General features: G+C 43.2%; 1 protein-coding gene across 3 annotated transcripts in view; it reads right to left on the bottom strand.

Moving 5' to 3' along the window:
* Positions 1-5634: 5634 nt before the first annotated feature.
* The window catches only part of LOC140539943 (ral guanine nucleotide dissociation stimulator-like), a 93402-nt gene continuing 71694 nt past the window's right edge, over positions 5635-27342 (bottom strand). For 2 of the 3 annotated variants that reach the window (XM_072662819.1, XM_072662817.1), the window contains exons 2-17: positions 26883-27187; positions 26416-26490; positions 23546-23739; positions 23236-23357; positions 22058-22273; positions 20595-20783; positions 18459-18536; positions 16089-16175; positions 15949-15981; positions 15711-15832; positions 15329-15424; positions 14472-14700; positions 14049-14123; positions 10890-11141; positions 9901-10015; positions 5635-9479 (exon numbers count right to left, since the gene is read on the bottom strand). In XM_072662819.1, the coding sequence (XP_072518920.1) occupies positions 9304-9479; positions 9901-10015; positions 10890-11141; positions 14049-14123; positions 14472-14700; positions 15329-15424; positions 15711-15832; positions 15949-15981; positions 16089-16175; positions 18459-18536; positions 20595-20783; positions 22058-22273; positions 23236-23357; positions 23546-23739; positions 26416-26490; positions 26883-27187 (2364 nt within the window). In that variant the 3' untranslated portion in view covers positions 5635-9303. The remainder of the gene's footprint in view (positions 9480-9900; positions 10016-10889; positions 11142-14048; positions 14124-14471; positions 14701-15328; positions 15425-15710; positions 15833-15948; positions 15982-16088; positions 16176-18458; positions 18537-20594; positions 20784-22057; positions 22274-23235; positions 23358-23545; positions 23740-26415; positions 26491-26882; positions 27188-27342) is intronic. The other variant, XM_072662818.1, reaches the window with a different exon arrangement.

Here is a 27342-nt window from a genome sequence, read left to right as displayed (position 1 = left end):
TCTGGCCACGTTCAAATCGGCATACATGTAGCCTAACTAGGGAACAACAAAGGGAGCGAGTTTATGACGGCTAAATGGAAGTGTGCTATGGTGGCTCTAAATTGAAGTAAGAAGTCAGTTGACACACTCTGGCAGGGATGTATGGTGTTGTAAAAAGAAAAAGAAACACTACTAATGTTATGAAAAACCAATAAGTAAGGAAATAGGGGCTAGGGAGTAGGGAATCCCGATGAATGAATAGAAGGTAGGGAGCAAAGGATTGGAATAGGGGATCAGGGAGTTACATTTATAGTAGTATTTAATGAAAAGGACATAAGAGGTAAGATGGATAAAGAGTGAGGAATGTGGAATAGGGAGTAGGGAATATGCAATAGGGAGGAATGAACAGAAAGTAAGGGAGTAATGAATAAAGAGTAGGGAAGAAGGAATAGGGAGTAATAAACAGAGAGTAGGGTGTAATGAATAAAGAGTAGGGAACAAGGAATAGGGAGTAATGAATAGGGAATAATTAATAAGGAGGAATAGGGAGTAATAAACAGAGAGTAGGGTGTAATGAATAAAGAGTAGGGAACAAGGAATAGGGAGTAATGAATAGGGAATAATTAATAAGGAGGAATAGGGAGTAATGAATAGGGAATAATTAATAAGGAGGAATAGGGAGTAATGAATAGGGAATAATTAATAAGGAGCAATAGGGAGTAATGAATAGGGAATAATTAATAAGGAGGAATAGGGAGTAATGAATATGGAATAATTAATAAGGAGGAACAGGGAGTAATGAATATGGAATAATTAATAAGGAGGAACAGGGAGTAATGAATATGGAATAATTAATAAGGAGGAACAGGGAGTAATGAATATGGAATAATTAATAAGGAGGAACAGGGAGGTAAAGACGCCCTACGAATGGAGAAATCATGAATATTTGGCGCCACCTTGTGGCCATATGGCAGAATGTACATCAATTCCAGTGTTAAAACAGCCTGAGTACATTTTTAGCCAAAGAGACTCACTAGACCAAAACAGTCCAATACCACATATATATATATATATATATATATAACAATTTAATTTTTCTGTTAAATTAATTTTTTAAATGTGCTTATGCTTTTAATTAATTCTTGTTAAGCACTGAGCTGCTTCAGTATAAAATTTAGCATAAAAAAAATCCTAAAGTTGATTATTATTATTATTATTATTATTATTATTTAGTAGTAGTAGTAGTAGTAGTAAAAGTATTAATATTAGTAATATTTATTTATTGATCAACTTTTTTACTGTTTGTGATCTAGGTGTGTGTCTAGTGTGTGTGTGTGTGTGTGTGTGTGTGTGTGTGTGTGTGTGTGTGTGTGTATGTGTGTGTGTGTGTGTGTGTGTGTGTGTATGTCGCACAGCTCCAGGGCCTAAGACTGTGGGAGCGATCCATGCTCCAGTCACTGTCTGTACGTAGTTTGGTGTCTTCTCTTCATGCCTGTGCGGACTTCCTCCACCTGCCCTCGTAGCATGGATCACTGCATGAACACATTCAGTGATGTTGAGGTCCGGACTCTGGGGTGGTCGGTTTATTGCACAGTGAAAGGATGGGCAGAAAGACCTGCCGAAGTGAGAGAGGAGTCCTTCTCAGAGAGGAAAGCTTCTGTTCATTAGATGGGGGCAGTTTTGGGAGGGGGGTGGTGGAGGGGGTTGTCTACCCATTAGGGGTCTCATTTTCGTGTTCAGTGATGAGTAGAAACAGACCAAACATGAGGACTTTTCTGTTTACACACTCTATGTTTATTAGGTGGGTTTTTTTCTCCGACACTAGAAACAGCGTTTAGGGGAGAGAAAGCAATATTAAAATCGACCCATTGTACAAAAAAAAACAAAAAAACAAAAAAAAAGACACGAGAACTAATGAAAAACCAAAAGCCAATGAGGGGCCTGGAGCCAATCAAACCCACGATTACAGCGGTATAAACTTCGCATAGATATATTCATATTTACATATATATTAATTTTGTAATTACAAGGGAGAGAAAACAAAATGTACAATGCTACAAAAAGTATTTACAAATTAATAAATAGAGTGAGCACACACACTCTTACCACACACACACACACACACACACACAAAATGAAAACAAAAAAAGGTACAATGGACATTTCATATCATACAAAAATTACAAAAAGAACAGAGTAAAAACGTGTTACTGTTAGAAAGTGTTTTTTTTTCTGGGTTTTTCCGTTTTTGTTTACAGTAAAAGAGAGCAAATGGCACCAGCTTGCTGAATGATACTGTCTGTAAGAGCGCGGGAGAAAGTGTGTGTGTTTGTGATTGGGACAGGCAGTGTTTATGAGTGTGAAATGAGTGTGTTTTTCAGGATGATCAATAAGATCTTTGGCCCTTTTCATTTTTTTTTTTTAAATCATCAAACATGGAACAACCCTAACACACCGAATCTAAGCCCACACACACACACACACACACACACACACACACAGTGGTGAACACAGTACAAGTCCTGTACTTGACCGAAAATAGAGAGAAGTAAAGTAACAAGTGAAAGTTTCTCTAAAAAAGATTCTCTATTTTTATTTCTAAGTTAAAATACAAGTACTCCTAAAAGTCCTCTCTCCAGGCGCAGTTAGCACTTAGCACGTAGCACTTAGCACTGCTGGTCAAACCTAAAGCTTAATTTTGCCAAATTTGATATTTCTACAAATTAACGTCTTCATCAGTTTTGCATCAGACCTGCATAATTTGTTTGTCTGAGGACGCTGGAAAGGTTGTCTTCCATTGACTCCTATGTTGTTTATGCAGCAGGTGTTGCTGCACAGTAGAACAGTGCACCACCCAGGGTCAACTGCCATGGCTTTTGGGCCCCGTGAGAAGATACATTACACTGGGCTGCACAACTCTAATAAATCTGGCAAAATAATACATTTTATATAAATAAATTCATACATTTTTAGAGCACCTGTCAGTCACAGGCTCTTGGAATCGTCCTAACGCCCATCCCACACCCCACGATCACATGTAGCGCCACTGGCACCACCCCTCCAGAGTCTGCTGAGTGTCAAAAACAGGGCATCTAGGTGCATCCTATGAGACATGTCCTTTTACGCATGTCCTTCTAAATGCAAAACATCCAATATACAGGCTCAGATGATAGGTACTAGCCCCATCATCCATGGTAATGCCACAGTCGTCCATGGCTGGGCGTCCAAATAAAGCATAATTAGCTTCCCTCTAATGTCCCCCTTCATTACTAGCCTAATGCTGGACTACGGGACTGTCTGTTAGTTAAGGTAGAAGAGTCGGTAGTTAGCCTTCTCCTCCAAGCATGTTGAGCTCTTTCATAACTCTGGTTTGGCTTCGAGAAGGAAGTCAAAGGAAGAAGCTGCTCATCTTCACTTTGACAACACTTATGGCATTAGGTGAAAGGCCGAGAGCTAGCTAGCCTATTACGTCTATAAATTAGACATGACTAAATCAGGGGGGCATTAATTGAACCTTGACCTCAGAACGGGAAAAGAATTGAAATATAAGTGTCCAAAAATGGACGTACTGATACTTTAAAAAAGTACTTAAGTAAACTAGCTAACAGATTACGTCGTACATCATTACTGTCCACCACTGTCCACACACTTACAGAAATGGACACATGCATATCACCCAGAAACTCATGCTCACACAACAACACTCATAACCGCATCTAAAAGGGCACACATCTTCTGAAAATGTGTCAAATCAATGGGCGTAAATCTGGGTGTAATCTCAATGCTAATTCAGTCGTCTGATTTTGAAAGGTAAAAATAAAAATGGACCCAAACACGCAATATCCACCCTAATATTCACCCTAATATTCACCCTAAGCTCATGCTATTCCCTACCACTCGCAATTCCTTCAAAATTCAACCAACGCTGCATTTAAAACTTTCTAAAGCACAACCTTTCTCTAAACTCTTCATTTTCTCTCTTTCACTCTCGCGCACTTTCTCTTTTTTGCAGTAAAAGCAGAGGTTACATCTAGTTGCGGCCCTGAAGACCAAGGCCCAGGCTGGGCAGGAGGTAGCCCACTAGGTAGTGGCACCCAAGATAGCTAGCTTGCTAATATGTTGCTGAGGTAAATCACATTAACTGTAATAATTCTGTAATAATGTCCAAAATAAACAATAATACCTAAAATTCAAAGCTATAATTTTTATGTATTATGTATTAGCCAGCTAACTAGCTAGCTAGCTAATGACTGGAGCTGCATCTAAGCATAACGCCTAACCTAACCTAGGTTAGCTAGCTAGCTAGTCAACCCTAACTATCCTAGCTATCCTTGCTCCCATTATATTAAAGTGTTACCTCAGCAAGGATTTAGCTAACTAGCTAACGCAGCAGCTAATGTGTTTCTGAGGTAAAATTTACACAATAACTTAAGAAAAAAGTTTAACTTAAGAAAAATATGGTATGGTGTACAAATGGTATGCTGTAATAATGCCTAAAATAAACAATGATGCCTAAAATACAAAGCTGGATAATAATAATAATAAAAACTATAGTCTGTAATTGTGTATTAGCCAGCTAGCTAAATAGCTAGCTAATGACTGGAGCTGTATCTAAGCACAATGCCTAACCTTAGCTATTTTATTCAGAAGGAGCAATTTACACCAAGTTAGCTAGCTAGCTAACCCTAACTATCCTTGCTCCCATTATATTAAAGTGTTACCTCAGCGATGATTTAGCTAACTAGCTAACGTAGCAGCTAATGTGTTGCTGAGGTAAAATTTACACAATAACTTAAGAAAAAAGTTTAACTTAAGAAAAATATGGTATGGTGTATAAATGGTATGCTGTATTAATGCCTAAAATAAACAATGATGCCTAAAATACAAAGCTGGATAATAATAATAATAAAAACTATAGTCTGTAATTGTGTATTAGCCAGCTAGCTAAATAGCTAGCTAACCCTAACTATCCTTGCTCCCATTATATTAAAGTGTTACCTCAGCGATGATTTAGCTAACTAGCTAACGTAGCAGCTAATGTGTTTCTGAGGTAAAATCACATTAACTTTAGACCAAAATGGTATGGTGTATAAATGGTATGCTGTAATAATGCATAAAATAAACAATAATGCCTAAAATACAAAGCTGGATAATAATAATAATAAAAAAACTATAGTGTAATTGTGTATTAGCCAGCTAGCTAAATAGCTAGCTAATGACTGGAGCTGTATCCAATCACAATGCCTAACCTTAGCTATTGTACAGCAATTTACACCAAGTTAGCTAGCTAGCTAACCCTAACTATCCTTGTTCCCCTTATATTAATGGGTTACCTCAGCAATGCTTTAGCCAGCTAGCTATCATGGCTAACTACTCACTACAACCCTGGCTAGCTAGCAAAGTACCCTGCTGAAACTAACGGCCTGGACACCTCAAGCTGGTTGACCAGCTTAGCTCCTGACCAGTATAGGGTATGTTTGTGTTCATGTTTGATGGTTTAGCTGGTCTACAAGCATCCTGACCAACCTGACCAAGCTAGACAACCGGCATGACCAGCATAGGGTAGCTATGCTAGTCTATTTTTGAGCTGGCTAACTTAACATCCACCCAACCCTGGGCTTCTCCTGGCTTGTTCTGCAGGGCTGCAACTGGGTGCTCCTGGGTTTGCAGGGCATAGGCTGGTATACACAGTGCTGTCTGACTTCTACATGTAACAGGCAGAGTTTCTGTACCCCTGATTTTAGCGTAGTGTGTTTCATAGTGTTTAGTAAGGTTAGATCCAGGAAAAGGGATAGTGACATTAATGGCAATGGATTTTGCTATTTTTCGTTTTTCCCCAACACCGACTAGACGCAACACCAGAATATCACAGTTCACAAAACAACATTCATGTTTATCTGTCTTCTATCTTTCCGTCCATCATCCCTCTATCTGTCTTCTTTCATTTTTTATATCATTCATTATCATCTTTTTTTTTTCTTTCTTTTTTTTTTTTTAATAAATCAGTTCCCACTTTGGGATCCTCATTTACTTGCAGCCAATAACACCTACTGCTTTCATTGTGATTCTGAATGGGAAATCCAGCCCAGAATCCCGTGAGTTAATTGTAGTCCTAGTCCTGCACTTTTCTGAGTGAATGAGTGGAGTAGGAACAAGCAATTCAAGCCAAATATGACAATTCATCCAGAAGCTGACTCCAATGACTGTAGAAAACATGGGCAGCGCAATGTTACCCAAAAGTGAAGCCCCGACAAGTCTAGCGCATCTGCCTGCTGGTTCTAGTATAATGTGTAGGTCCGCCTATTCCTATATTTTCTATCTCCATTTTCCATTTTCCATAACAGTTAGTTCTCCCTGTGCCAATTCAGGCCTTTTTTTAAATTTCCCCTCAGAAATCAGTCTGTAATTCCTTATTCTGCTATATCGTCAGAAATAGGTAGGGTTACACTTAGGAATTAAGTGACTGACAGCTTGGCTGGAAGAGGCCGGTCGCCTGATGGACCTGCATGGCGTAGTTTACATGAGCTGCACTTCCACTGACCGGACAAACTGGGAATCCTAAGGGGGAAATCCGCTCAGCTTATGTACTGTAAGCTCAATGAAGGCGGTCTGAGACACCTGAGCTTGGTCTGGGAGAAAGGGGTGGGTCTACCAAATGAGTAGGAGAGTCTGGCTCTTCCTCTGGTCTCTACTGCGTAGACTCTGGTTGCAACTTTGACAACATGGCGGACAGCCTTGGCTTCATTTCTATAGATCGGAAAGGAGTGGAAGCGCGTCGTCCATGTTTTCTACAGTCGTTGGCTGACTCAAATGATCTACCGCATTCACAATCTACTGCTCAACATGACTCTACATGACTGTTTCATGACATACAAAACCCATCCTCACTAACTCCTGAAGGCAGCCAGGAAAACCTGGTCATCAGTCACACTTTACTCTTCACACTTCCCAGCTTGTTAGGTGAGTATTACATTGGCGTGTGGCTAGGTCCATCCAGGCTCTAATAATGAGAGTGCCAGCTGGAGGATGTCAGTGTTAGTTAGCACCAATTAGAGGAAAGACACGCAAAAAACAACACTTAAAAAAACACAATAGGGATCCAGCAGTTTCGGTGCTTGGACCCCTAAAAAGAGTGTCTGTAAAAGAAACGTAAGGAGAATAGTCATGTGAGTGTTCGCTTGAATAATGCCCTTTCTGTTTCACAAAACTGGACATAGAGAGCCTGTTCACACCTGGCTTTAACATGCATTTTGTGTCCGGATGGTATCTGGATCTACTTTGATCAGATCAGATTTTTTTGTCTAAATGTGACACAGATCTGATTTTTTCATGGCTGTGTGAACGTGTCAAATCTGATGATTTCAAATCAAATTTGAGTCACCTTAGCCATGTTCAGGCGAATCAGATCTGTAGAGATGACACGGTTATTTGCAAATGATCAGATCGGATCCGTGCGTCCGGACATCACAAACGTATCTGCATGGGTTGCTGTGTGGCTTTTCTTGGATCCCTGCACTTCTGTCACTCTGGATTTGACGCAGCCGTTGTTGGTTGCTTTGTAAATGACGCAAAAGGAACTTTGAAATCCGATCTGAGCGTCCAGAGTGTCAAGACAAAGACTCGTCTGTACAAATCTGACTGTAATTACATGTCAAACCACCGATTTTGGATCCGATTTTGTTTTTTTTGACTGTCCAGGCTTTCAAAAATCAACCTGGATACGATCTAGATAGGCCAAAAATCAGATTTTCGCTGGTAGTCTAAATACAGCCTTACACATGCGGTCCTAGATCGCATACATATCTGATTTGTGGCCATGTGACATAAATGTGAATATTTAGATCGGATTTTTGCCATTTCAGGGACAGATCGTTAGGGGATGGTTAGGGAGCTGACTCAAGGACATAGAGGAAAACCTGTAAGGACAGGTCTTAAGTTGGGCAATGTGACTGTGGATCCGGATCTGATTCAGCAACCCTGGCAGTAGAGGTGCAACACCCTACCACTGCACCACCAGCAAGCACAGGTAATGGGTGGAATTGCTAAGGCTCATGCTAAGGACAATTAGCACTAAAACAACTACAAAAAAAACAAATAACTGACCTTCTCTCTCTGGAGAGGGAGCTGATTGGACCATAGCCTACTTGAGTACTGAGCTAAGATCTCTTCATCAGGTGTACCCCTAGGGGTTCTGGGAATTGGAGTTCCCTTGGGTAGTGGTGGGTGGCAGCACACAGATTGGTTCACAGATACAGGTCACATACATTTGTGAATGTGGAGTAATAGCAAAATAGCCAAATCCGATCTGAGCAAAAAATCTGAATTGATCAATGAGGCAAAGATATTGCATTAGTTTACATTTGTATTAATTGTGGACGGACCTGATCACATCCAAATGTGGTAGGAGTGATCCGATCATAATCCTCTCACAAAGCGTCCTGAGTTTTTTTACGCCTGGCTTTTTTTCATGTGGTCAAGTGAACTCTGAACGTGATCCGATCACCAATAACGCATGTTAACACCAGTTGTAAACAGGCTCAGAGGTTCTCAGACATTGAAGATATGGGGGGAAAAAAATGAAGCTTTTCTCTTGCAAAGACCAGACGAATTCACTCATCTCCTCAGTCCAGGCTGAGCCACTATGTCCTTAACACCCAAAAGCAACGGAAAGAAGAAAACAGAATGAGCGCAAGCGCGCAAATGTGCCTTCAGCTTGCAGTCCACTAAGGCAAATGTTGCTTGAGTCTGCGAGGAACCAGAGTTCAGGAGCTTTGCTGCAGGAGAAGCTATAAAACATGCTAGTCGTCACGCTGGCCATGTACTGCTACTGCCACTTCACCTTCAAAAACTGCACCAGGCTGTCCTGAAACTGGCAGTGAGGGAGTCTGCAACATAGCACGTAGTCCAATCTGCAGTTCGCCGGAAGTGACCTCGCAGGAGGTGATCTGACACAGGAAGTGGTTTCTGGCGCATCTGCAATGGTGGTAAATCCAGGTCCAGAAAATAAAATGTAAATCCGCCCCAGGATATTGCTCCATCTGTTCCAGGGGTGGATGCTCAGGACCTGGATTTGCCACCTCTGAGCGTCTGTAAACATAGCAAACCGTCCACCCTTAACCACCGCTGCTCTAAATGCCCGCTATGTGCGGCCTCCTGAGCTGGCAGTGACATTTTCTCCCAGTCTTTAGGGCTTGACCCTAGAACTTTAGCTGCTTATCCACAGCAGGTCTTGATTAGCCTGGCTGCTAACGAAACAGCAGGAACTGAGGCCCACAGTAGAGTGGGGAGGGACAGGTAGGAGAGTCTGTAGGGAGACTTGAGGGGTCAGAAAATCCCCTTGGCGATCCTCAGGCCCTTCTGTTTCATTCGGGGCAGGGTGGAGCTGGCCACGTGCTTGGTGCGGCCCGTCCGTGGGAAGCCACGCTTCTTCAGGACAAAGTCGTAGTTGGCTGAGGAGTTCATAGCGTAGAAAACGTTGGCGTTGTCTGGAATCTTCAACTCTGTGGAGAAGCAGGAGATGAATCAGCACTGAGTATTTTGAAGAAGGTCAAGAAGTTGGATGATGATCACCACCACACCTCATCCTCTACAACTCCCCAACTCATTCCAGAGCATCACCATCCATTATACCAGAGCACACAGTTCTTCTGCTGGGGTCTTTATACCCCTCTACTAGCCCATGCCTGGCATTAGGAGGCATGGTGCCAAATATTCCATGTTGATCTGCTCCAGAGGAGTCCTATTCTATTGGCAGTACTTTTCCTCTACGAGGACTAGACAAGCTGTGTGTGTGCATTTGCTCATCTGTGTCACCAATGGGTGTAACTTAGCTAAAGTGGCTGAGTGCATTCATTAGAAGGGGTGTCCACAAACATTTGGACATATAGTGTGTAGTCTGGGATTATGTGTATAAGTGTTTACCTTTCTCCTCACTGATTTTCTGAACCAGCTCGTAGTCTTCTGGTCTCTCTCTGTCCAGGTTGTGTTTTACCATGGCCTTCCTGATCACTGCAGGAGTCTTATCCTGACTCGTTACCTGAAACACACACACACACACACGCACACACACACACGTCACAATAAGAAAACCAAACTATATGCGAAAACACTTTCAATGTACTAAAAGGTTTTACTGAGTTCTGCAGGAATGATGTTTGTGAATCTTTTGGGTGAACAACCTGAATTGATTCACTGAGTCAAATGGTTCGTTTGAACTACAGCCATACAGTGCAAATCTAGAAGTAGCCCATCTAGTCATGGTTCTCAGAACTAGGTTACTTAGCTCATGTGACACATACTACACAGTAACTACTCATCTTGGAGGAGCCACAAGGTCAATTACTGATGGATGATTGGTTGTAGATCACAAACGCCATTCTCAAAGATACCAGATGGAGCTCTATCACTCCAAAGAAAACAGGTACAGGCACAGGCATCCCAGACCACCCCATTCTGTTAGTTTATCTATGGCAGTTAAGACCACCGGTGTGCAACTGAACTTGGTGTACATTAAAGTAGCTGAATTTACTAATTAGATCCTCACATGGGTGAATCATGGGTTCCAAGTGGGTTCCAGGTGGCCTGTGGGTTTGTACATGTGTTGCTACTGGAACCCAGTTGGGCTTCCCAAATGGGCCCCATTGCTACAGCCCACCCTAATCTCACATGGGTCCCATCTAGTCCACATAGGCAGTGTACAACCCAGATGGGACCCATGTTTAACCCCTCCTAGTTCCATCGCTGACCCTACCCATACAGGCCCTACATGGGCACGTGTTCTGGGAAATGATACTGCTGCTGTTCCAAACCTGGTTACTGCGCCCTCTAGAGGCTGAAAATTAACTTCTGCTGCGTCTGCTGGCGCAGATGATGTGTGTGTGTGTGTGTGTGTGTGTTGCTCTATAACTCACCAGGATGCTTTTGTACATGTTCCCGTTGTCCACGTCTAGGCTGACCCTGATGATGCAGCAGTCGTCCACCTGCTGGTTGTAGAGCGGTAGAGAGAGGGACGAGTAGCTGGACACGCCGGAGACGGAGCGCTTGTGCGAGCGAGAAAGAGTGACCGGAGTGGAGGAGACAGAGGAGGACGAGGCACTGCTGGAGCCGGAGCCCGAGCCGAGGGCAGAGGCGTCAAGAGAGGAGAGAGAGGTGGACTCCCAGAACTACAGGTGGAGAGAGAGAGAGACAGAAAGGGACAGAAGAGAAAGAGAGAGAGAGAGAGAGGGAGAGAGAGAGAGACAGACAGGGACAGAAGACAAAGGGAGAGAGGGAGAGAGAGAACAGAGAGAAGAGAGAGGAGCGAAAAGAGAGAGGGAGAGAGAAAAGAGAGAGAGGATGAGAGTGCACAAAACGGGGGAAGAGAGAGATAGAAAGGTGGGGGAGCGAGAGAGGGAGAGAAAAAGAAAGAGAGAGAGAGAACAGAGAATAGAGAGGGAGAAAAAGGCAGAGAGACACAGAAAGAATATAAAGAGAGAACGAGAGTAAGAGAGAGTAAGAACAGAGTGAGAGGAGAGAGAGGAAAGGAAAGAGAGAGAGAGGAGAGAAGAGAGTGGGAGGATGGGAGAGAGAGAAAGGGGAGAGTGGGTGAAGAGGAGGAAGAGAGAGAGAGATGAAAGAGAGAGGAGAGGACAGAGACAAAGGGAAAGAGAATAGAGAGAGGTGAAGAGAGGCAAAGGATGGACAGCCAGAGATAAAGAAAGGGGGAAAGTGGAGAGGGGTGAGAGGGAGAAAGAGGGCGAGAGACAGAGAAAGAGTATAGAGAGAGTGAGAACAGAGAGAGAGGAGAGCAGATAAGGGGAGGATGGGAGAGATAGAAAGAAAGATGGAAAAGTGGAGAGAGGTGAGAGAGGGGAGACAGGTGAGTATAGAAAGAGTAAAAACAGGAAAATTGGAGAAATAAGAGAAAAACAATGTTAAAATCTGTTTTTTGTTTTTTTTTGCAGAACATGAAAGAAACACGAATGAGCGAATGAGAGGGAGAGAGAGAATGAGAGAAGAGTGATAAATATGTAATAACCCTTAGAAGTCACAGTTATCATCAGCAATAAGAGATTTTGTGTTCAGTTTCACACAAATGATCGATTACCTACAGATTACTAACATAGCAGATTTCTGCGTTCTCACCACCGGTCACTCAAGACTTCTAAGGGTTAAATGTGTTGGAATCGGTTGCTGTCCGTTGTACTGAATGAAGATGAGGCTTTTTCACCACTGAAAGTTGATCTGAGGACACATTTACAGGACACACTCATGGAGGCCTGGGGTAATCAGCTAATGGAGACAATACGTTCTCTACACTGACCAGCCATAACATTAAAACCACTATCCTAGAGGTGAAGTGAATAACACTGATTGATTGAGGAGTGGATCTACATATCAGGCAGCAAGTGAACAATCCGTTCCTGAAGGTGATGCCAAATTGCAGAGCAGAACATCTTCAAAATATCAGGCATCAGGTCTTGTGGGGTGTTCCCGGTATGCAGTGGTCAGCACCCACCTACCAAAAGTGCTCCAAGGAAGAACAACTGGTGAACCGGTGACAGGGTCATGGGCACCCAAGGCTGGTTAATAATCATACAGGCCCAAACCTCACTACTTACAGGACTACCTAAAGGATCTGCTGCTAATGTCTTGGTGCCAGATACTGCAGGACACCTTCAGAGGTCTTGTGGAGGTCTTCATGCCTCGATGGATCAGAGGTCTGTTTTGGTGGCACAAGGAGGATCTAATCAATATTTGACAGGTGGTTTTAATGTTATGGCTGATCGGTGTATCTTGCTGAGACTGTCTCAGAGCAACTTTCACTCTCAACGCTGGAGCTCAGCAGCAGAGAGCAAACACACGAGATCAGTAGAATGAGAGCAGCGATTCGTAATGGAGGTTAAATCACAGCACACGGATACAGAAGTGAAGGAATAACGAGCACAGCACTGTTAAGAGATGGTAGAGTTCAAAGTTAGTGTTGCATAAACACACACACACACACACACACACACACACACACACACACACAGTTTACACCACCGGCCAACATCTGGAAGCAACACTTCTGGATAATTCTGGCAACAGAGAGCTGAATGCTCAGTAAGTGGTTGCTTCCCTCCACAGCTGTGGCCTGTAGTGTGCACACTCAGAAAAAATAAAGGTGCTATAAAGGGTTCTTTGAGCGATGCCTTAGAAGAACTGCTTTGAGGTCCATAAAGAACCATTTTTATAAAATAGATGCAGATCTGAAGAACTTTTAAATGGGAAAGAACCTTCACATCTACTTCTGTACAGCTGTAAAAGGTTCTTCACATACATACATCTCATCACAGAAATAGAAAAGAGTTCTTTATAGAACCAAAAATGGTTCTTCTATGAAACAAAACCTTTTATGGAAACAAAATGGTTTATTCTATGTATAAAATGGAACCAAATACAGTTCTTGCTTTTATGGAACCAAAATTGTTCTTCTATGGAACAAAAAAACAATTCTTCATGGAACCAAAAATGGTTCTTCTATGGAACCAAAATGGTTCTTCGATGGAGCAAAAAAACAATTCTTCATGGAACCAAAAATGGTTCTTCTATGGAGCCAAATACAGTAATTCTATGGAACCAAATAAGTTTCTTCTATAAAACAACAAATGGTCCTATATGGAACAAAAAATAGTTCTTCTCTGAAATCACCCAAAGAACCCGTTTTAAGAGCATACACACACACACACACACACACACACACACACACACACACACACACACAATGGCACTGATGAGAGGAGACGCTATTCAGGCATTGATCAGCCGGAGACTGAGAAACACACACAGGAGACTTCTGAGATGAGCGACTGCTGAAACGGAGCAGAGGACAGAGAAGATGAAGGACTGAGGAGTGTTAGGAGGGACGGAGAAATAGAAGGACAGCAGTGGAGTGATGGGACGAACAGAGGGATGGAAGGAGTGATGAGTAATGGAGCATGGTGAGTGGATGGTGAGGTTAATTGACACATGGAAAGAGAATAGATGCAGTGATGGAGGAACGAGTGGTGGGCGGAGGGATGGAGTGAAGGGATAGAGGAGGAGAGTACCGTTGGTGTGAGATCTCCCATGGGCCCACACTTCCCTAAGGTAGAATTGGAATGTTTTACGCAGGGTGTGGACGTCTACAAAGAGGAAGCAGAGCTACCGTCACCATGGAAACACACAAGAAGCTGGAGGACCAATTGATATGTTCATTCTCCACCCACACACACCTTCTCTTCTCGTTACTGTTGCACGGAAATTCTTTATTGGATGATGTTAAAAATCCCACAGTGGAGATATATATATATGGACAAAAGTAGCAAAGTAGTTGAATGCATTCCTTAGAAGTGTCCACAAACATTTGGACACATAACGTACGTATATCAAATCCGACAAATCCGTATTACCACATTTCATGATGCACTGAATCGTTTCCTAAAGAATCGTAACTGAACTGAACTGAATCATGATGCACTGCAGTATCTCACCTTCTTCTCGTGTGCATCAGGGGAGTCCGAGATAAAGCTGATGTTGATCTCCTCGATATCTGAGCTGCTGGAGCCAGCAGACGTCACGCTGAGCGAGTCTCCGCCGTCCACTCCGCCACTGCCCACCGAGCCGCCCAAACACGAGGGGTATCGCAGCTGATCGAAGGATTTGGAGTGAGAACTTCCAGCACTGCTGCAGCCGGCTTCAGCAGAACCGATGGGCTGACGACTGCAGAAAAAGGGGGGGGGGGTTCAGGGAACAAATAATAATATGAAGGCCTTCCATATGATACAGACACTGCATTACACTTACACTCTTAAAAATCAGGTTCTTGGAGTGTATGGTTCTTTACGGTTCTTCATGGAACCAAAAGTTGTTCTTCTATGGCCCTTCGAAGCACCAGTGCTCTTTAAGTGAGGCCAGAGAAGAATCAAGACAAAGTGGTTCCTCCATGGCAATCGCTCAAAGAACCATTTAAACCAAGGCTATTTTAAGGTGATGCCATAGATGAACCACTTTTGCTTCCATTAAGAACTTTTAAAAGGTCTAAGGAACCATCATGTGATGTGAATGATCTTCAGGTGGACATTGGATCTGAGTGGGTTTGTCCATGTGTACTGGGACTCAATTGGCCTTCTCAAATGGGGCACATCATTGCAGCCCACCCTAATCTCCACATGAGTCCCATCTAGGCTCCATGTGCAGATGGGGCCTATGTTTAACCCTCCTGGTCAGTGGGAATCCATATATGTGGTCATATGGGCTAACCAAGTTATCTGGGAGTTTATTTAAGATGGGGTGACCATCAGAGAGGAGGGCAAGGATGAAAGGAAGAGGGAAAGAGAGAGTAACTCACTCGCTCCAGCGTTTGATGATTCCTGTGTTTTTCTTGGCCTTCAGGGTGTTGGAGGCCGACTCTGACAATGGCTCGATCTCACAGGACAAGCTGTAACTGTTGAAAAATACACAAAACAGTGAAATGCTTGGACACACCAGGGATGGTGGTGTTTTGATGGTTTGCATATTTTAGATTAATAGAAATAATGAAACCCTAATCTACTACAATTTGATGTAGTGCCAGGTCTACAGGTCTACAATCAGGCATGTCTGACGCACTTGTTTATGTGATTTCTGGCACTGTGCGACATGTTCACGTCTATAAACAAGAACAGAAGTGCAGACCGGATTCGGGCTTCTATTTTCTCTCATTGTTTTTTTTAATTTTTTTTCTTGCTGACCTTTCTGCCTCGGTCAGTTTGTCCACACCGGAGAACCACTCTCTGAAGCGAGCATTGAGGATGAAGTTGTAGTTGTTACAGGCCAGCTGCAGCAACTTAATCTGAGCGATCACCTCAAACTCCTACAGAGAAAGAGAGGGAAAGAGAGGGGGGGGGTGTCAATGGCTACACATATTTACCACTGCATCCTTGTGTTTATCATAATTATCAGTTATGAATATTAAATCTAGCTGTTCACCTTCCTCCTCTTTTCAAAGTTGATCAGACCACCCTGTGAAACAGACAGAAGAACATCAGCCCAACACACTCAATCAGAGAGGTATGAGGATAAGAGAGAGAGCGAGAGAGAGAGAGAGAGAGAGAGAGAGAGAGACTCACATCCAAGTAGTCCTTCATGGCAGTGTCCATCATCACCAGGTCAGTGAGGAATGTACCCAAATATGGGATGGTACCCTGCATCACACTCTGCAAAAAACACAGTTTGATGAGCACCGGACACTTTATCAGAAACACCTCCACTGTAGATGACGGTACAGATTGTAGACCATCTGATGATGGACAGTTGTGTTCTAGCCCAACAAATAGCCCTTTCTGACCACAGAGATGCTCTCAACTGGATATGTTTGGGAGGTGGACCCATTTCCGACCAAACGACCTAGCAGACGATCAGCTGCAGATGATCAGAACATGGTTGGAACATCAGAACATTGGTCTGGAGGAGTCTGTCTTAGTTAAACCTCAGATGTTTAGTCTGGTCTGCTCTTGATTGATGGTTGAAGTGAGTGGTGAAGAAGATCACCATCATGGCCAGATCCAGAGAGATCTCTGAGGCCTTCAGAGGGTGCAAGAAGGGTGTAACCCCAGACACAATTTGGAAAGCACCCTAAACTTGGAGATCTTTTGGTAAGATGTCTAAGATGCTCTAAAGGAAGTGCTTAAACAGAATATCCCACAAGATCAACATTAGGAGCAATCCCTGAAGGCGTAGAGGGGAGGTCTAAGAAATATTACTCACAGTATCTTTGAAGTGTATCACAATTAAATGGATGACACTAGACAACCCCCCATATACACATATAATGTACGAATGCAAAAGGTGTGGGGTGTTTCCCAAATGGAGCAAATAGCCGATTCATTAAGACTCCAAAAATGGACGTTTGCTAAGCGTTGGAGCCCAGTCCAGGGCTGAGGGTGTATTATAATATTGGCTATTGTGTATCGTGGAGTGGATGCATTGACCATAAGATGGTTGATTTAAAACCACTGCCAGCATGGCTGGACCAGACCATCCCAGCAAGTTCAGCCTCCAGAGCAGAGACCACAAGATGAGTAAAGACGTCTCCAACAATCCTAAAATGTCATCATGGCAGGAGGTAGCTCTCGCCACAGTTGATGTCAAAGTACAGTATCTACCACCAGAACGAGACCAAACCAGGTTCATTATCAGGGGAGTTGAGCAAGAAGGAAACCCGTGCTATCAAAAACATCAACAACAACAACCTCAGGGCAAGGTTCATGATTTATCTACCCAAGCCACATTGCTTTTCTTTCCTGTATATGAGCTATGAGGTACATGGAGCTCATAAACTGACCAATACGTATACGAGTTGTTTCCAAGAATGGCTTTCTAACAAAGTGGACGGCCTTTGTTTATAGATGCACAGCCATTGTTGCAGAAGGTTTGTCTTCATGTCTCCACTAGATGGAGCGCTACGATTCTGAATGGAGTTAGAAATGATAGGTAGGGGGCGCTGTCATTACAGGGAGAGGTCAGTGAACGGGCCTACTGCACTGAATCAACAACAAACAATAGAATAGGATAGGATACCTTTGGAGTCATTGTACGAACTCAGCTGAACCTGTAAAAGGACAACGGAGAGAAGTGGTCTGGTCTCACTAGACAAGACAGGGAGTGCTGGCAGATTCATGCTTTTTGGAAGATCTCCCAGAACTGCTAAAGACTGGAGTCTCTTCAGTGTAATCTGGAGCGTCAGGCTGGAGGCGTTTAAACACATTCGTCAATTCTACGCAAATCCACTTGTCCTTTCATAACCCTCCTCCTTCTGGGACACGTTCTTCCCCTTAGTCACCAGAGATCTCCTAACATTCCTAACGCACCTCAGTGACTGCTGTATACTACGGATACCACATACGGCATTCCACCACCAGTCCATTCGGTCCGTACACTAAGTGTCCAAATATTTGTGGACATCCCTTCTAAAGAATGCATTCAGCTACTCTAAAGGTCACCTTTTACTGACACAGATGTGCAAATGCTTCACGTAGCCTGCCTAGTCCCTGCAGAGAAGTACTGTCAATAGAGTAGGACTCCCTGAAGAAGATGATCCTGGATGAACCTATTAGCACCATGTCTAATCCCAGACCTGGGTTTAGAGGGGTATAAAGCCCCCCAGCTTTGAGCTGTGGAGCAGTGGAAGAACTGTGTTCTCTGAAATGATGGATGGTGCTGGAGTTGGGGATGATTAGGTGCAGTAAGATCATCCAACATCCTGATCCTTATTAGCGGGCTTGTCGCTGAATGCAATCAAATTTTTATAGCAATGCTCCAATGCTCCAAAATCTAGTAGAAAGCCTTCTTCCCTGGACAGTAGAGACAGTTCCTCCAACAAAAGCAGGGAAAACTCTTTTAAATAGCCTTGATTTCAGAAGAAACAATGTACGAGCAGGTGTCCCAATACTTTTGTCCATGTAGTTTAAATGGAAACTAAACTTCACAGACTGCCTTACCAGGTCTCTCTGCTGCTGCTGTCTTTTCTGTGCTCGTTTGGGGTTTATCTCCAGCGTCGCAAACTTAGACGTGCCCTCCTGCCAAAAGAAATACACAGATAAACATGAAAGATCAAAGACAGACATGATATATAACTGCTTAAGTTATTAATAATATAATAAAATAATAATCGAAGCAAGTTCAAGACCAAAGTGTGTTTGAGGGTGGTGTCTGAATCCCTGCACACTCACACACTCTTACACCCACACACTTACACATACATTCCTTCCTGCCTAAGTCACTATAAAGATAATAGAACACGCACACACACACACACACACACACACACACACACACACACACACACACACACACGTGTGTAAAGCAGAAGGACGAGCGGAGGAATATCCCTCACTGGTACAAAGCATCAGAATCAAGCCATGATGTCAGAGGGGATCCCTTCACACTTCATCACACATACAGATACACACACCCACACCCACATATTACTACGCCCTTGCTTGCCTCAGCGCTGAGATGGCTTTTGGGGAATGTTTACGGTTCATGCTCTTTACTCAGGGGGGGGGCAGATAGAACCCATGGGTTCCATGTAGGCTTCACATATGGATGCCTCCAGGGTCCCACCAGGGACAGTGTTGGGACAAACATGGGGCCCTTTTGGGTTATACACTGCACTTGAAGCCTAGATGGGACCCATGTGAAATTAGGGTGGGTTGCAACGATGGGGCTCATTTGGGAAGCCCAACCGGGGCCAAGTACAAACGCATATACAAACCCACTCAGAGCCCATGACCACCTGGTACCCATCTAGGCCACATTCCACCCATGTGAGCCCCACATGAGCATGTTGGCTGGGTGATCTGTGCTCCAATAAATTGTCAATGTGTGTTTTTATAAAAAGCTATGAGAGAGTGTGAGATTTTGGAATAGATTTATACGTGTCATTACCATTTCCACTGTTACTGCAATATTTTACCGAAATAAACAGACAGATAGATAGACAGACAGACAGACAAGTAGATAGACAGGTATATAAACAGGTTGACAGAAAGACAGGTAGATAGATACATAGATAGACATATGGATAAAAGAACCATAGATAGATAGATAGATAGATAGATAGATAGACAGACAGACAGATAGATAGACAGATAGATAGATAGATAGATAGATAGATAGATAGACAGAAAAACAGACAGACAGACAGACAGACAGATAGATAGACAGACAGATAGAAAGATAGACAGATAGATAGACAGCCGGATGGACAGACAGACAGATAGATAGACAGACAGATAGATAGATAGATAGATAGATAGATAGATAGATAGACAGAAAAACAGACAGACAGATAGACAGACAGATAGATAGATAGATAGATAGATAGATAGATAGATAGACAGAAAAACAGACAGGTAGATGGACAGAGAGACAGACAGACAGACAGACAGACAGGCAGACAGACAGACAGACAGACAGACAGATAGATAGATAGATAGACAGACAGATAGATGGAGAGACAGACAGACAGACAGACAGACAGATATATAGACAGACAGATAGAAAGATAGACAGATAGATAGACAGCCGGATGGACAGACAGACAGATAGATAGACAGACAGATAGAAAGATAGACAGATAGATAGACAGCCGGACGGACAGACAGACAGATAGACAGATAGATAGACAGCCGGACGGACAGACAGACAGATAGCTGTCACCATCAGCAACTAACTGTTTACAAATGAAAGTGAAATATAAACACACGTCCCCAAAAAATATAACTGGTCTGAATTCTATAAAAGCTCAGTCTGGCCTCCACTGGAGCTTCCCTTTAAAGCATGTCAGCACTTTTACTTTTATCACAGTTTTTATTTTTCAAAAGTTAAGATGCTAAAACAAGCTCCCAGTTGAAGAACCACCCAAAGATTCAGTACAGAGATGCAGTTTTCCATCATCTGTCACTGAAATTGTAAAAAAAAATAAACATAATTTAATATAAATACTGTAAATATAAATACTGTAAAAATAAACTGTCCTGTAAGCTCCAAAATGACGAGTATAGTCAAAAAGTGGGGTGGGCATGTCCTCCTCCACCCCCTTCTACACACACAAACACATGGTTTTTCAGTACCTTAATGAGCAGCTCTCTGCTGAGCGAGTGGTTGTTCTCATCTGAGAATATTTCGGACAGTTCGTGGAAAATTCTGAAGTTTTCCCGTGAAACTTCATCCCAGGTCCTCCGGAGGCGGTGGACAGGGTTACACTGTAGCGCAGAGAGGATTGCCCGCAGAGACGAGAAATTCTTCAGGATACGACATTCCTACATACACACATACACACACAGGTTAACATTAGAAAATCACCATTAGACTTTGATACATCTATGGTTACTATAGTAAACAAATACAAATAGTTTGTTAATTTATGCTAATGTTAATTTCCTTGTAATTCATCCAGGAAACACACAAATAAATTCAGTATGTCGCTGCTTTCACAGAAAAACCCTGTATCTGTATTTTTGCTGTGTCAAAAAAACCTGGACCAATAGAAATGCTCTTCTGTCAAAAAAATGAAAAATGGCAACAAAAAAAATGGACATGCGTGCCAGCGACAATGTCCACCCTCAATATCAGTGGGTCTGCATGCCTCTGTATGCATAAGGTGGTGATAATAACAAGCGTGTGGAAACAGGGGTCAGTGAGAAGCAGGTAGGGTAAGATATTTATAACACCATAAGCCTAAATTTATCAGCATAAAATATGAATATATTAATTTACTAATACATCCATAAACTTTTAAACAAACGCAGTGAGCTGTATGGGATGGAAACCTGCAGCCACACTGGGCCTTTTTTGGAAAACACCTGACACTCCAGCCTTAACCATGTAGAACCACATAAACAAGATCACACATGCATCTCAGATTACTTAACATCTCAATATGGCTTGACGTGAGTATGTGATGGATTAGGCTGCGTTCCTTTTTCCAAGCACAAGTACAGAATTTCCACTGGAACGTCTCCACAATTGGATTTCCTACTCGGAAAGTCGGGAGAGCCTCACCAACCCGAGTTCAAAAGCCAAGATGGCTGCACCGTACATCAACAGTAGTGTTATACAGCTTATTAGCACCGCTGTCTGTTTGGGTCTCGTTCAATCAGTCCTACACACAATACTGTCCAACTTCACCATCTGTGTACTTCTGTATTTCGATGGTGTTTGGATGTGCAAAATACCGCTTATCGTGACTGGTATCGCTAACAGTGCTAATCTGGGACGATGCTAACCGAGCTAACATGGGAGAATGCTAACAATGCTAACCTGGGACATAAAATATGGGGCATATTTTGGTTAGATTTACCAAAAAACATTGGTTAAGCATGGTTACCATGCAGCGAGCAGTTAGCACAGTGCTAATCGGTGGGGTATAAGCTACCATTGCTACCATAGGCCACATTAGCCTAGGAGCTCCAGCGTAAAACTGCATAATTAACCATCAGATATCAAAGCTGTCTTCACTGATCGATGATATTTGGAATATGGATTTTGAATGATATGCTTTGTTTGACTGTGTTTTTTGTGGAATTGTGCCCACCCTAGCAACCTCGATCCAGCGCTCCAGCACTTTGGCTCTCTGGGGAGGTTTGAGGGTCCGGTCGCTCAGACAGGTGGCTATCACACAGTTGGTCACATAGTTGAACTGTGTGACGGTGGCCCGGATGGTGGGGGCCAGGTGCTCCTTCCCTTTCTTATCCCTCTGAGACCAAATACTGCCCAGACAATGATATGGCACCACCTTCTTAAAGAGCTCCTGAGGAGAGGAGAGAAGAAGAGAAGAGAGGGGAGGAGGTTTATAGAGGAGCTCATGAACTGGCCACTAAACAGGAAAAATATCAGGCGGATGTGGGAAATCATTTGGAGTGACATTTGTTGCATGAGGATATAGGTCTGGCTCTGCCAACTCAACCTCGTCTGTTTTTCTGACCCTTTACTACCCTCTTTATATTTCATCCCCTATTTTCATTACTTCTCCTCTTCTCCCTTTTGCTTTTCTTCCCCTCTCTAACGACTTTTCTCCATCTCTACCTCGCCATGTAGTCCCTAAACCTCATTCACACTCTTTTATACAGTTACTATAGAGTCCCTGTGTCTGCTACTATAGCATTTATGTCCCTGTCACCATAAAGGCCTTGTGTCTATTGTCATACACTATAGGGACAAAAGTATTGGGACACCTGCTTCTTCATTGTTTCTTCTGAAATCAAGGGAATCAAGGTTATTCAAAAAAGTTTATCTTGCTTTTGTTGGAGTAACTGTCTCTTCAGTCCAAGAAAGAAGGCTTTCTGCTACATTTTGGAGGAACACTGCTGTGAGGATTTGATTGCAGTCAGCAACAAGAGCATCAGTGAGGTCAGGATGTTGAATGATCACCACCCCAACTCATCACAAAAGTACTGGATGGAGCTCCACCATCCATCATTCCAGAGAACACAGTTCTGTCACTGCTCCACAGCTCAGTGCTGAAGGGCTTTATTATACCCCTCTTGCCCACGCCTGGCATTAGGCAGCATGATGCCAATAGATTCATGCTCATCTGCTCCAGAGAGACCTATTCTATTGGCAGCAATTCTTCACAGGGACTAGACAAGCTGTGTATGTGTGTGTGCACAGCTTTGTCAGCAATGGGTACAACTTAAAGTAGCTGGAAGGGGTGTCCACAAACATTTGGCCATATATATGTGTCAAATGCATGTGTCTGTGAAAGTGTCTCACCGCATCCATCAGAGTGAACTGCTCTGCTACCACCGTGGGGTCAAAGCTCAGAAAGTCCAGCCGATCATCCTCATAGCCGTTCTCCTCTAGGAGGGCGAAAGTGCAGGATCCCTGGTCCAGGACTACACACGCACACACACACACACACACACACATATATACAATATTTGTAGATCATCTTAACTGGTAGATAAACTGCTTAATGGGTGAGGTGTGAATCGTGTGTCGTGATGAGTGTGTTCAGGTAGTTGTATGATGGTATGGTGTACACATGGAGTGTGTGTGTGTGGGGGGGTGGTCCCTGGCTCACCCTCAGGTTCTGGCTCCTGCTGCAGTCTGCGGTGGAACTGGGCCAGCAGGTTGCAGGCCCGCCGCTCCAGATCGGACCCGGGAAAGTTAACGTGCAGGTATGAAATAAGGCGTTTCAGGCAGCTGTATTCCGGAGGCTTCCAGAAATCCTCTGAATACTGGTCCAGCCACGCCCCCAGGATGGAGGATATGGTGCTGGGAAGAGCAAGAGGAGAAGGGAAGTCAGTTGGGAGGCTAAATGTGTCTTGACCACACATGAGGTGACGGGTAAAATAGCAGAATTACGAAAAAAGGAAAGGATTGATATTCACATATCATTAAAACAATGTTTGTGCTATTTTGTGCTTAATTATAATGCAATGTAATAAACACCCCAGTGTTCAATTACCCATTCATATATACCTAGTCACGCCTAGTTACCAGGGACTGTAAACAGAAGGTAAATAAAGAGTGTGTGTGTGTGTGTGTGTGCATGTAAAAAGTGTGTGATTGCTGAAGGGCTGAGCTAATGTAATGTAATACAGTAAATACAGAAGAGCTCATGAAAACGCCTGGGAGGAATGGGGTGAAAAGCAAAGAATGCAGGAGAAGGTCAGAAAGGCCTAAAAATAGTCCGAATAGAAGTAAAGAAAGAAACTGAGCTCTTCTTGGATCATTTCTCCCCCCACAGGAAATGGGTCACCCTAATGCGAGCAAGATACGGGGCAAAGACGGCGAAATTAGAAAGCCCACACTGCAGTCTGACAGTAAACACTGATCCTCAAGCATGTAAAAGTAAACAGGGAGCTGACGCTGCGTGGAAGTGAAAAAGAAGACCACATAAGACGAGCAAGGGTACAACTATGCATTCATTAAGAGATTCTAGATGAAAATCAGATTTATGAAAATATACAGAATATATGGAATTGCTTTAATCCAGTGTATCGTCGCTTTCAAGCAAACACCTCGTATCTCCACAATGGCAACTTTACAGGAGAAGGACAAATCCCTCCTAACTTTGAATGGAAGTCAATGTAAAAAGATTTTACTTCGAGTCATTTTGCAGAATTCTATTGGTTCGTTCATTGTTAACTTTTGATAAAATGTAAAATACAACAGTGAAATTAGGATTAATTCAAAAAGTGAATAACAGCCAAAATGGAGATTCATATAAAAAATTTATATATGAAATATCTGGCAACTTATATAATTACATATATGTACTAAAACTGACATTTACTCATTTCTACTCATGCATATTTACTCATTCATAAAAAAAACATAAAATTTACAAAACAAAATACATGTACAATCCATATATTGTGCATATAGTCGCTGTCCAATGAAAAACATGATGTACACTCAGTGTCCAGAGCAGTTACAGGGTTCAAATAATGGAGAAAACTAACAACAGACAAACATATAGATAGATGATTTTCATTGGACAGCAGTGATATGCCCAATATATTATACTGACGTGTGTACAATATATATATATATATATATATATATATATATATATATATATACATACACACATACACACATGTATAAAGCATAAAGCATAAACTGGTCTGTGCTGTATTTGAGATAAGATAAGCACTTTATTGATCCCGAAGGAAATTGCAGTGTCACAGTACTGCACATATTACAGACTTACAAAGTTTAAACACTGGTATGCTGGTCAATCAGTCTCCACCAGTACACTGGTCAATGGGTTTTTCCAGAGTGGGATTTGCTTTTTCATTTTATCCGATTTCCTCTCCTTTTCTCCTCAATTTGGACTGCCAATTACCCTTGTGTAACGCCCCCCCATTGCACGCAATGCCCCTGTCCAGTGACCAGTGAGGGCGGACTAGCACATGTCTCGTCCAACGCGTGCACATTCAAGCTGCTCCTTTTTCGAACTGCCGCTAAAGCAACGAGCCTGAAGGTAAGCAGCGCCCCATACCCGGCTCCAAAGCACCAGCCTGCAGATGCCAGTGATGGCCAGCACCGCCCAACTCCACCCAGCACCATAACGAAGTGATGTGGGTGGGTAGATAGAGTGCTATCTACCCACCCTGGAGAGAGCAAGGCCAATTGCACTCTCTAGGGGCCTCGGCCGCCAATGGCTAGCAGCATTACCGGAAGACGAACCAGCGATCCTCTGATCATGGTGACAGTGGATTAGTCCCCTTAAAATTATTCTTAAAAGTTTGCTAATGCTAAGGTTATTATCCTGTACACTGCCCAGTTTTGACCCACTGTGTGTTCAAAAAGAAGAACCACACCTGAAACTAGTCAGCAAAACCCCTAAATACTAAATGCCTTGACCACCAATGAAGATACGTGGAAAACGAGCAGCTAACTGATATATGATAGTGTCTCTTGTGCTTCTACAGACAATGCAATGGCTCCAGACCCAAACCTTAGCTACACTTGTCTCTTACAGCACCACGCCCTTTAATGTGAACTACAATAAAACAAGCCCATTTGGGGCTTTCTAACTCATGTGACTCATGTTGCTGGAAGTGTAGCACCGTGAGTCACTGCGTAGCTAGCGGGGGGAAGATGTCTTAATGAGCAGGGTGAACAAAAAAAAGCGCCATCATGGAATTTCAACCCTACTTTACCCTCCTAACATGCTATTAAAACAGTGTTACGCAAGAACTGGTATTTTTTTTGCTCTTGGGCTCCCCCTACAGATGAGAAATATGAGTTATGCTTTGAGCTACTCCTAAAGGACATGCTTTACACATGCATTTCTGGACAAGCTGAAAGATACAGAATAGTCACTGGAAGGTAAAGTGTGTACTGAGGTGGTAGAGTAGTAGTCTACAGATGCTACAGTCCAGACCCATCACCCGTCTAACCTCTGATGTGCTGTGAAAGATAAGAGCCGGTACTTACTTCCTGAGCTCCGTGCGGTCATCGTGGGTCAGCCTGTGGCCTTCTGAACCTGGCAGGTGTTGCAGTTTTGCATACCTGAGAGAACAGGAAAGAACATTTTTACATCAATGTAAGGCATTTTCTGACAAAATATATGGACAAAAGTATTTGGACACTAGCTCATTCCCTGTTTCTTCCAAAATCAAGGCTGTTAAAAAAGAGTTTCTCCTGCTTTTGCTGGAGTAACTCTAACTCTACTGTCCAGGGAAGAAGATGTTCTACTAGATTTTGGAGAAGCACTGCTGTGAGGATTTGATTGCAATCAGTGACAAGAGTGTTAGTGAGGTCAGGATGCTGGATAAGCACCACCCCACCTCGTCCGAACACCCCAAATCATTACAAAAGTGAAGAGTAACACCTAAAAAAAGAAAAATTAAAGATGGAGTATCAGATCAGTATTGGTTGTCGGTGCTGAGATGCTGGTGTACCTGTTGAGCAGTAGGTCCAGCACTTGTTTGGTGGTGGCGAAGGAGCGGTACGTGCAGAGGAAGATGGTGACGTATGTGGAGTCGTTTCCCCTGAAGGCGGACACCATGTACTCCACCAGCCTCTCTAGCGTTCCGGCTTTAATGGTGCGGACCTTGCAGGTCTCGTACAGGCTGAGGGCGGACTCGGAGTCCACGCCCAGCCACCGCTGACCTTTGGTGGCCGAGTGGTGCATCTGCACCTTCCGCAGAGTGATGGTGAACACAGCTCCATCCTCCACCTCCTCGCCTATCTCCTGAGTGGCATTCTACACAGGGGGAAAGAGAGACAGACAGACAGAGGTAAGTACATGTCCTTATTTAAAAATAGCATCACACACACACACTGGTGAAAATAGGCCCGTGTAAACACTGCTGTCACCAGTGGGTGAATTAATAATTCAGAAAGAGTGTCCGATACGAT

The sequence above is a fragment of the Salminus brasiliensis genome, chromosome 18 (assembly GCF_030463535.1).
Source record: "Salminus brasiliensis chromosome 18, fSalBra1.hap2, whole genome shotgun sequence".
NCBI classification, from domain to species: domain Eukaryota; kingdom Metazoa; phylum Chordata; class Actinopteri; order Characiformes; family Bryconidae; genus Salminus; species Salminus brasiliensis.
Note: the sequence above shows the minus strand (reverse complement) of the source record. Positions and strands in the feature narration are given on the sequence as shown.